At 34.5% G+C, this 12,638-nt stretch overlaps 1 protein-coding gene across 2 annotated transcripts in view; it reads right to left on the bottom strand.

Moving 5' to 3' along the window:
* The window catches only part of Dgk (diacyl glycerol kinase 1), a 152,757-nt gene that overhangs the window by 71,702 nt on the left and 68,417 nt on the right, over window positions 1-12,638 (bottom strand). For both annotated transcript variants that reach the window (XM_072005617.1, XM_072005618.1), the window contains exon 2: window positions 2,873-3,001. In XM_072005617.1, the coding sequence (XP_071861718.1) occupies window positions 2,873-2,936 (64 nt within the window). In that variant the 5' untranslated portion in view covers window positions 2,937-3,001. The remainder of the gene's footprint in view (window positions 1-2,872; window positions 3,002-12,638) is intronic.

A 12,638-nucleotide genomic window follows, 5' to 3' on the forward strand; every position in this document is an offset into this window, starting at 1 on the left:
AGAACTACGTAACCCTGGTCAAGAGCAGATGCGGAACACGCGCGTGGTGGGCTTAAGAAAAGACAAAGGGATGCTAAGGGAGAAAGACGAATTAACAGTGAGTATCAGCGGAGAAGCCAGACAGTGTGAATCGAGAAGTCAGGGAGTGCGAGCGTTGGATCCGTGGTGACGAGAGTTGCAAATTAACTATTGAGTTGCCTAAATTATAGTACTTTATTGTGATTAGTTCATGTTAAACAACCATCGTTTCCTGTTTAATCAACATCTGTACAATCCATTCATTGTAAATAAATCATAATGGTTTACGTTACTACGTTACTAAGATCCTTATTCTCCTAATGTTGCAATACAATGGAATCGATAGGGAGCACGTTCATATATTTGTCGGAGATGGAAGGACAACGGGGACTTTCTTTTGGAATGTTTGGGAAGCTGTACTTAAATAATAAAAACTGAGAAATAGTTGTTGATGATTTAATCCGAGTACGGCTGCCCGAGATTAATGACAGTGGGCTTAGGCTCGAAGTGACATAACGGGTCGCTGAACGTAGCCACGGTCACGGGAGGGACGTGTACCTAACAGAGGTATGGAGTAATTAAATAGCTCTTCTTAAAAACAAAGATCGACACGAGGGGTACAGAGAGGTACGAAGAGAAGTATACAAGGGCAGTCCCACTTGGACTGAGATTCAGTCCGATAAGTTCGACTTGTACAGTGGATAAGTACGTTGAGTGACACCAGAATCCTGTATCAAATCGCATTCGTCATCCCGTTGACCGTGGATTCGTTGTCGAACCTAAATCCATTGTCATCGACATCTCGATTATCCAATCGCCGTTATTATTTGTTAAACTCTGTAATAATTACATTTGTACCAGTAAAATATCATCTATAGTACATAACAAGGATGGCCAATTCTTGTGAAGATTCATTATAGTAACCCTAATGATAACCCGACATATTTATAGCAAAAGGACATTACCAAAAAAGTTAACCTTATAGCTATAGCTAGAGGCTACGAGGAACATGAATAGAAATCTGTTTATTAGCTCCGTTGTTCCTAGACTTTGCAACCCAAAACATAATGAATATTCAAGGGCACAATAATATGGACCCCTCCTTATTATACAGTCTCCAGGTCACGGATGTACATAAATAAAGATGTAGAGCTTTTCGTGAAGTAGTTACTTCAACAGATACAATTATTTCTTTACGTAGAAATATTCTCTGTCTTTCTTGCATGATGCATTGCATCGATGACGCTTTAAATTGGCAAAATAATAAAATAATAAACGGTTATTAGATTTTTAAGGAATCGTCCGCCAAACATTTAAGTTCGACGTAACCGGGTACAGTAGAAATGGTTAACTATCGTCAGACAAACAAATACTACTTAACACGTTCGTCGTCCAGCGTGATTCGGCTAAGTTTCCTGCGGGGCTCAAATCCGACCGCCGGCACGCAGAACGTAAATAGAACGACAAGCAGGAATTCATCGTTTATCGCCTTCGATTCATTGTAAAAAAAAAAGATTATTTATTTCTAAAGTGGAGAAAGCGACAAGCTTTCCAACTAGAGTATTCCGAGGGATTTCATAGCAGATATCTCGGATCTTTCATTTAGTCGAGAAGCATACTTGTGAGACGAACATCAGTGATTTTTTCCTCCTCAAAATGTTCGGTAAACAGCGTGAAAATATATTTGAAAGCGAGGAGAGTAGCGATGACGGAGTCTATAACTATTGTTCGAAGTGCCCAAAATCACCCCAAACGTGTTTGGAATGTTTTAACGAATATCATGCGATATAGAATAATGTAATATATTATCCAAAATATAAATTAATAAAAAGTGTGGTATAATGTGTTTTTAATATTTTTATGTTGTATATCCTATATATAATATCGTATATTTAATTAACTCGAACAAGAAGAGCGTCACCATCCTTTAGTGACGGGGCTCCCACGGAAGTATACCCGTCGCATAGATATGTGCGACGTGGCGACGAACGTGTTAAGCGCAGTTTTCTTTAAAGTGAATAATGAACGCAATGTGGTTTATGATGTCAATGAAATAACGTAAAAGGTACTAGGTAATTTCGTTTGGCTTACACAAGAAAAACGCAGTTTCGAAATTTAAAAATTCTGAAGACAAACGTGTCGTGCAACGCGGCTGGAATAAATTCCGCTTCCTTCCAGCCGATGTCGCGTGAATTTCCATAATTCCATAAACAATGAACCCGACATTTCATGACTTTCGGTTGACATCCTCGAGATTCACTTTATTAGACGCGTTTATGCGTTCCAATCGTTTTTGCAAGTACATTGTACGTATTAAGTTTAAAAATATTTTTATTTTATAACATATTACATTGTTGCATAATTTTCGCTGTTCTTTTTAATCATTTAATTTTATCGGCAAGTTGAATGTAATTACTTAAAAATATTATGAGATCAATTTAGAAATCGCACGTAGACTGCCCTTTCCAGAAACTTGAACTTAACTTTTTCTTATATTTCAAAGCTGAATTATCGCAATATTTTCAATTGTCTCGTTGTTCTCTTACCTCTTTTTACGAGGTTCGTAAAATGTTCATGTAATGTTCGAAATCTTCACTTGGTTTCTCGATTGCCATTCTTTCACCACACCCTTAATCTTCCTAAGATTCACATCCATCTAAATACAAACAACTCTTTTCAAGCATACAACACGAATGAGCGAACAAAGTAACATTTTTCGTTCGCTCGAAAGATAAAAAAACTGTATCAGTGCAAACTCATTGCAGCGATGACATGATCTTTCGTTGACCAGCGTCGCTTCGGTAACAAAGTTTTCTAAATTCGCAACCAGCCGTCTGTTTCACTTTTTACTTACAAACTGCTAAATCCTGGAGCTGTTGAAATTCTGCCGGTGAGAGCTTATCCCAGTGAAAGGCCATCCTTACTTCTGGTCTTTGTCTCCCGCAGGACGAACGCCCAGTTGTTCAACGCTGAAAGTCGTCACCTGTAGATGGAAAGATATCGCTGGATTAGGGAAAGCTTTTCAATCCCATTGTACGGGAAGATGTTGGCGCACAAAAGTCTCATATGCTATAAATTCACGTGATAATGTCGACTGCTTTAATAAATAATTTTAAAGTTTCAAGTTCTTTGAATATTTTCAACATCTTTGCAATAATTTCTTCAAAGTGTTCTTTTCAAGCAAAATGCTGTGCAAAGTAATATAATAATATGTAAAGCGTGACGTGCTATCTTTTTTGACAGTCTGAAGGCTAGCGACAAAGTACACTCGCGGCTACTTAACGTCCGCTTTACACGATAGACGAGACCTTTTTACCTTGCATCAACAACCATCGCTCAAGTTCGTTCTTTTCCTTCTGAAATGTTGAATATTTCACACGTTTAAAATGAACGTTCAAACATTCATCCTAAGCGTGCAACGCGCATTATTACACGAATAACTCGGTCGCGATTATTCGATAAATGCCAGGTAATTACCTCGTAAACACGCTCGTTTCTACTCTCACTGTAATTTGTGCAATAAATACCTTACCGATATGAGTTGTAATCATTGTAATACGTGTAATTGTAATCGTGTATATGTAGCCGTAAACTTGAAAGAAATTCTATAAAAACGACATTTTTTATTTCTCTCTTATTTCTCTCACTTTTTCGGAACTTTTATTTGTATAATTTATTTTTCCTTGAATTTTCTAGGTTGGAAGCTTCGCCTACGGAGCTTCGTACATTTAAGGACCACCAGCCTATAAAGCATTTCGCTTGAATATCCGTTTTACCTTTTTAGAAAACCTGTCGCGTCCCTTCCTCTCTCCCTATTCGCATTAAATGGAGTAAACTGCGGTCCTCTCGGACCAATTTCTGACGACGCGAGACGTGCATTGAAAACAAGGAATCCAGATTTTTCAAGAATACGATCCCCTTCAGCTTTCTACGTATGAGTTCCTCGAAACACACACTGATCGACTGCATATATTAAAAAGTATAAAAATGCCATGTTAAAAGTATTACTTTTTAAAATATAGGGTGTTTATAGAAGCTGCTCAGAAGCCACATTAACGTAACTTCGTAAGTTGAAACGCGGAAAGGCTACAAACATTATTTTTTAATATGGAATTTACTACTATTTATGCCATTTTTTTTGCAATATACAAATTTACAATAAATGAACTATAGAAACAATTAATTTTTTTTATTGAGTATCGAACATTGATCGTGTACTTACGTAACGAAACTGAGAAATTGTCAACAAATTGAGTTAGTTGGTTTTGGCTTCTCAAAAGCTCACATACATACGTTTTAAAAAATAATATTTGCAACATCACAATTTGTACCTTTGTTGACCGGCAATTTTACTGAGAATTTATCTCACGTCACCGGCTATTATTTCGTAATTGCATGTGCAAGTAAAACGATATAAATAAACTTTAATAAATTTCATTTATTATTCAACTTTTAACATTTCTTTTTCCTATGATAAACAGTGTAGCAATCGCCTACGTGTAATGGTACGCAACAGCTTTTGCAAATATATCTACTTTTGCTGCGTTTTCTTTTTCAAGGGCATACTCTGCACGATCTAGCCGGATTTATTTTTCTGCCAGTGACTATTTTTTCTAAGACGTGGTTTCTCAGATGTCCGGAAAGCCCGACGGGTGCATCGTTATAAGGAGCTGTTTTAGAAATTCGAGAAGCGTCAGGTGCAACGCTGCATTCTTTGGAATCCACAATTATCCATTCTCTAGCTACTTCCAGTAGAAACTTTTTGTACCTTGTTTTATTTTCTGGCAGATAGGTACGGTACGTTTTATATGCATCGAACAAGGTGCAGTTTATCAGAAAAAATGCTAATTTTTTCGACCACTTTAAAGCTTTTCGTAAAATACTGCTGTTCGCCACAAACTGATCCGCACGATTTACCTCTTTCATGTGCTTATTGCATTGTAATATGCACGTAGGTTTAATGATATTTTGGTAGCCTAATATCAGATTCATTATCTTCTGATACAGTATCACTTTCCAAGTCACCGCAATTTGATTCACAGTCACTCGGACAATCAGATAAAACACCCGCGTGTAATTCATTGAAAGATTATTCATTGTTACGTTTCGTCATCGTTAACATTTTTTTTATAACAAAGGACGCAACTTGACGGGTCTTATAAGCGAGAGACACAGCTTCAGGTATGCTGACCAACAATTACATTGTATCATCTCCAGCAGCGCACTGAGAAAACGACGCTGATGCGAAAAAAGCGCATCACGAGTTTACTCGTGGCCGGTCAACAATGTGTTAATATTAATATAAATTTATATAAATTATAATTTTATAATATTAATATTGAGATATGTATAATTTTATGTGCTAGACTAGGTTAGATGTGTGGTGGCGATGCTTGTATGTAAATATCAGTGTGTGGAAGTATGTGTGTGAAAACAAATGAATGTAAACTGTTCAGTCGGTTAACAGCCGAGTATGGAAGAAAGTGCAAATGCAAATGTGTATCGATGAATATCTTTGAAATCACTTATCAAATAAATATACAACTATTCTAATATAAATTCCAAGTGTAAATTTAGTGTTCCTATACCATTATTTCGGCCATTAATATCCAAGATTCTCAACGAAAGCATTTATTGTAGTTAATAGAAACATCAATTTTATGCAATAGGCGAGAAGTTATTGCCCTAGATATTCGTTTGTAATGGTATTGCTGAATCAAGTCTTTTAATGTATTAAAACTATTGAGATATGTATAATTTTGTGCGCTAGACTAGGTTAGCTGCGTAGTAGTGATACTTTATGTGAATATTAGTGTATGGAAGTATGTGTGAGCGCAGCATTTCGAAAACAAATGAATGTAAACTGTTCAATCGGTTAACAGTCGAATATGGAAGAAAGTGCTGAGACGCGTGCAAGTATCGACGAATATCTTTGGAATCGTTTATCAAATAAATATATAACTATTCTAATATAAATTCCAAGTGTAAATTTAGTGTTCCTATACTATTATTTCGGCTATTGAGATCCAAGATTCTGAACGAAAGCATTTATTGTAGTTAATATAAACATCAATTTTATGCAATAGGCGAGAAGTTATTGCCCTAGATATTCGTTTGTAATGGTATTGCTGAGTCAACTCTTTTAATGTATTAAAACTATTGAAATATGTATAATTTTGTGTCTCGACTAGGTTAGCTGCGTAGTAGTGATACTTGTATGTGTATATCAGTGTATGGAAGTATGTGTGAGCGCAGCATTTCGAAAACAAATGAATGTAAACTGTTCAGTAGATTAACAGCCGAGTATGGAAGAAAGTGCAAATGCAAATGTGTATCGATGAATATCTTTGAAATCACTTATCAAATAAATATACAACTATTCTAATATAAATTCCAAGTGTAAATTTAGTGTTCCTATACCATTATTTCGGCCATTAATATCCAAGATTCTCAACGAAAGCATTTATTGTAGTTAATAGAAACATCAATTTTATGCAATAGGCGAGAAGTTATTGCCCTAGATATTCGTTTGTAATGGTATTGCTGAATCAAGTCTTTTAATGTATTAAAACTATTGAAATATGTATAATTTTGTGTGCTAGACTAGGTTAGCTGCGTAGTAGTGATACTTGTATGTAAATATCATGTGCATGCCCGGCGTCTCCAAAACAAATGAACGTAAACTGTTCAGTCGGTTAACAGTCGAATATGGAAGAAAGTGCTGAGACGCGTGCAAGTATCGATGAATATCTTTGGAATCGTTTATCAAATAAATATATAACTATTCTAATATAAATTCCAAGTATAAATTTAGTGTTCCTATACCATTATTTCGGCTATTAATATCCAAGATTCTCAACAGTTAACATAAATTTAATGATGTTGAGTGTGGCTTCTAAGTCAGTCAAACTTAAAAAAATCTCTACAATGTGTAAGAGGAGTAAGATTATATCAATCTCCAGAGTGTGTAAATATTTAAAAACGGTGCAACATTCGACAAGGAAGGAAAGAAGAGAAACAAGTTGCCAAAGAGACAGAAGCGCCTGACAAACTTTCCTCTGATCGTTTTTTGTATTCTGTATTTCGTTAGGTACGCAGGTCTACTTGAAATTTTTATAGAATTTCCAGGCAAATTGAATTTCTACTTTCAATCCAGACATCAGAGGGAAAGAGAAAAAGATTTAAAACTGAGATACGGGTAGGTCGACAAGCGACAGGATTCAAGGGTGAAATTATCGGTTCACGAGCAAATATTCCAAAAGTTGCCACTTTGTGGTGGAAAAGTTTACGGGTGAATTCCGGGAAATGGCTGCGCGAGAGTTTGTCTCTTATCGGCAACCTCTTCGCAACCGATCTCGGTCGATACAGCGCGGCGTTAAATAAAGCACTATTGACTATTTCAAAGAGCTAAAGAACGAGATAAGGGAATATTCGTGTGGACGTAGAACGTTCAAACGCCAGTCGCGAATTTCATCGATCTGCGAACTAGTTGAGAAAATTGAAAATTTCCCTTCCTGCTTTCTTTCCTTACAATTTTCGTCGTCACTCACGCGTATGTTGTATTTCGCCAATTATTGTAACAATGCTATCGTCCGGAAAGCGAAAATTTTGTTTCTTCCTGAATTTTTCCTTAGCATCCTCGCTGCTGCTGACGTTTACGATGTGGCGAATTCATTCATCAATATCCCTACATCGAATACGATGAATATTTTTGTTTTCGTTTTAAAAAGAACAAGATTAATTATTTTAATATTGTTAGTCATCGATTATCACTCGTTCAATGATTAATGTTCAATATAAATATAATTATGATTTGTGATAAACAAAAGAAAATGATTTTGGAAAAGGTTTCCAGAGGACTGACCGACTAAATTAACATAAGATAATGGTTGTCATAAGTTTACCAGGATATCCGAGGGGCGATTGATGTTATTTAACACAAGTACTTGGAATAAGAAATTTTCGAAATTTCTTGGGTCTCCAGGGGAACAGAATTAAAAGTTCTCGAATGGAAAAAAAGAAAAAATAAGAGAGAAGCAAGAGAGAAGGATAACATTACATGACCGATCTGGGTGAAAAGCTTCTCGTTGGGTTTGTGTAATTGAAAATGATCATTTTTCATTGGAATTTTATTTTTGTTTGTAAACGCTTCATTTTTTTTAATGGCTCTTGAGGAGCTTCTTTATTCGTGGATTTTCCCTTGAAAATAGCATCTTAGTTTATTGATTATAAAATATTCGATTTATGAAACGAGTAATCTCGTCAATCTCGTAATCAAATAGGAATCTTACAAGATCAGAAAGTTTCGTTGCTTTTGTGTGATCGTTATCGACTTATAAATTCTATTTTCTTTCTCTTTAGAAACGAAGGTAGATTTTATTGCATTGCGAGGCAAAAGGTTCCCGAAGTATGTTACAACAGACATTTCCTACTATACGTTTCCAGGAATTGAATAATTCCGTAAGAATCACAAGAAAATATTACCCAGGAATATTCTCGATAAACACCATCGAATTTTAAATTAAAGCGAAAGAGATACTTTTTACGAAAAAGAGAATTAATATTAAAATTAAATCATTCCCTTTTTCCCGTTAATTTCACACGTTTCGATAATGTTAAAAAAAAGCAATATCTATGCATATTTCGTTATTTTATATTTGAAGGGATACAGAGAATAGGTTCTTTTTTATTTTCGATCAAAGAATTTGTAAATTCACTTATTTATCTTCTCGTTGTATCGAATTTCCACCATTACGTCGATTTAATACTAAGAGACAAATTAAGGTGGGAAAACGAGGGTTACCTCTGCTATCAAAATATGAATTTGCATAAAGATTCACAACCTGAGAGAATATTTTCTAGGAAATCTCAGGAATTTCAACATCTTTCGATAATAGATGAACAACAATTTCTGTTTTATATTATTTTATTCAATTACGCCTGATCCATTTCTATTATTATGTTCGTGCATAATTCAACGAACTAATATAAAACAAGAAACATTGTGCGTCTATTATTTCTTCATAAAACGAAAGAAAAATTTCGGACAACCTAATATTATAATAAAACATATTTCGGGCTTACGTGTAATCTATTTCATCATATTAACGTGTTCATTAAAAAATATAACGCGTTCATTAAATAAAATTCATCTGGAAAATTTTAATTTCGTTCATAAAAGTATCAATTTCCATAAAGATGTACAGTGTGATATACAATGTGATATAACCATAGCTTCCGAGCAAATATTCATCGCTGTGTTTCCAAGAACCGCAAAGCGACTTTACGTCATTGCATCGATAAGCTCGGTACTCGAACATCCTTACAGCTTAGGTAAGATAAATCTGGTTGGAACGGGTTGACAAATATCGATGGCTCGTCACGAAACCGATTGAGGGTAGCAAAGTGCAACTGGCTAGGGTGCGACTTGGATCGAACGAATATTCTCCATTCGGATGGAGGAACTGCCGCTTCTCAGAGCTTATACATTCAGCGTGATGTCACCGTTGAGCAACGTAGGTCGATATATCATGCGGATAACGGGCGAGATAGGAAAATATGCGGACATTTTCGATCGATCGACGCCCTGTCAAAGTCGGGGCAAATGCACGTATCTGCGTTCGAAAGTGGAATATTGAATCGCCTGTTTCTCTTATCAACTACATTTTACGAATACAAATTGGAAACCGCGCAATAAAAAAGAATACGAAGAACGATGACGAATGGTTTTAATCGGAAAATCGTTTTCTCAGGGTATTCCACTCATCTTCGAGCGATGGACCACGACGGTAACCACTGGAATATTTCTACATACGATTTCTAGACTTTTGTTGTTTTATTATTTTACTGAATTATCAACTCACATTATCAACTCGGATTTTTCATAACATTTTTCAAAACATAATTTTGTAACTACACTTTACGTTGAGTGTAATAATGAAATTTTTGATTGCTACTAGCTGCTCTTCAAAAGACGTGCAAGGAGCATTGTGAATGGGAAAGAACAGACTTTTGTTGTTTTAATATTTTATTGAATTATCAACTCACATTATCAACTCGGATTTTTCATGACATTTTTTAAAACATGATTTTTTATTTACACTTTACGTTGAGTGTAATGATGAAATTTTGATTGCTACTAGCTGCTCTTCGAAATGCGTGCAAGGAGCATTGTGAATGGGGAAGAACAGACTTTTGTTGTTTTAATATTTTATTGAATTATCAACTCACATTATCAACTCGGATTTTTCATGACATTTTTCAAAACATGATTTTGTAACTACATTTTACGTTGAGTGTAATAATGAAATTTCGATTGCTACTAGCTGCTCTTCGAAAGACGTGCAAGGAGCATTGTGAATGGAAAAGAACAGACTTTTGTTGTTTTATTATTTTATTGAATTATCAACTCACATTATCAACTCGGATTTTTCATGACATTTTTTAAAACATGATTTTTTATTTACACTTTACGTTGAGTGTAATAATGAAATTCTGATTGCTACTAGCTGCTCTTCGAAAGACGTGCAACGAGCATTGTAAATGGGAAAGAACAGACTTTTGTTGTTTTAATATTTTATTGAATTATCAACTCACATTATCAACTCGGATTTTTCATGACATTTTTCAAAACATAATTTTGTAACTACACTTTACGTTGAGTGTAATAATGAAATTCTGATTGCTACTAGCTGCTCTTCGAAAGACGTGCAACGAGCATTGTGAATGGGAAAGAACAGACTTTTGTTGTTTTATTATTTTACTGAATTATCAACTCACATTATCAACTCGGATTTTTCATGACATTTTTCAAAACATAATTTTGTAACTACACTTTACGTTGAGTGTAATAATGAAATTCTGATTGCTACTAGCTGCTCTTCGAAAGACGTGCAACGAGCATTGTGAATGGGAAAGAACAGACTTTTGTTGTTTTAATATTTTATTGAATTATCAACTCACATTGTCAACTCGGATTTTTCATGATATTCCTCAAAACATGATTTTGTAACTACATTTTACGTTGAGTGTAATAATGACATTTTTGATTGCTACTAGCTGCTCTTCGAAATGCGTGAAACGAGCATTGTGAATGGGAAAGAACAGAATAGTAAGTATAAAAATCATATACCTTGCAAACGTGTTTTCATAATGTGTAGGTAAATATATTCTTCGTTATTAGATCACATAGGAAGGAAATAGTTGGGAATTTTATTTAACAAGATCGATCTATTCATCGCCATCGTTGCACCTTAAGAGAGAAAAGTTGATGCGTATTGCGAGAATTCCTGTAGTCGAAGCGTTTTAACTAGAGACACGTAGAATTCGTAAAGCTAAGCCAGCTTTTATTTGCTAATGGAGTAATTTCGTGGCAGCGTTGGTCATGTTCTAGTAATTAAAAGCTCGTGAATAGGCGATTCAGCAGCGTAGCGCGATTAGAAACGTGGCGCTCCTATCTTCGATTTTGATTAGGCTATCGATCGAATAGAGAACTTTGGATTCTTCAACTTTATCAATCAGAAGTCGTTAATTAATAAACTACGGATGTTTACGCAAATTTATATTTTTATAAATACGATTAGAATTTAAATAGAAATTTGTTTCACCCTATGAATATCTTAAGGAAAATTTCACTTTGGATATTTTGTACATTTTTGTACATTGAAATCTTCCATAAAAACATCTGCAGTTAATTATTTAAATTATAATCGTGTTTCATAGACAGCAGGAATTACTTTTTTAACAAACTGAAGTCACGCATATGGTCAATGTGAAATTACAGAGCAACACACCTAACATTAGGATTTTAAAATAGCGCTGCAACTATTAATTACACCAAAAGTGTGTTTCAACCAGAAATTAAATGATTCTAATGCGATTAGTTTCTTGTTCTTAAGATATAAAAGATAAAAAATTTAGTTTTTCTTCCTTTATAACATTCCTTCGTACATTTCTTAACGTATTAACTTAATCCACTTGGCACTCCCGATTGTTAGTTACAAAACACTTTTGGTTAACTTTACAATCTATAAAAAACTTTTGTGTACTTAAATATGTGGTGAAATTTCTCTTTTTCTACAAATATTTAAATTCTAGCTGAAGGAAGAAATATTTCATGACAACAATAAAAAGGATTTGATAAATACCAACCAGAAATTAAATGATTCTAATGCGATTAGTTTCTTGTTTTATTTCCTATAAACAGAAACCATATGAAGATAAAATATGTAGTTCTCCCTTTATAGCATTCCTTCGTACATTTCTTAACGCATTAACTTAATCCACTTGGCAGTCCCGATTGTTAGTTGCAAAACACTTTTGGTTAACTTTACAATCTATGAAAAACTTTTGTGTACTTAAATATGTGGTGAAATTTCTCTTTTTTTACAAATATTTAAATTCTACCTGAAGAAAGAAATATTTCATGGCAAAAATAAAAAGGATTTGATAAATACCAACCAGAAATTAAATGATTCTAATGCGATTAGTTTCTTGTTTTATTTCCTATAAACAGAAACCATATGAAGATAAAAAATGTAGTTCTTCCTTTATAGCATTCCTTCGTACATTTCTTAACGCATTAACTTAATCCACTTGGCAGTCCCGATTCTTAGTTGCAA

This window comes from Bombus fervidus, chromosome 6, assembly GCF_041682495.2.
Source record: "Bombus fervidus isolate BK054 chromosome 6, iyBomFerv1, whole genome shotgun sequence".
Lineage (NCBI taxonomy): Eukaryota > Metazoa > Arthropoda > Insecta > Hymenoptera > Apidae > Bombus > Bombus fervidus.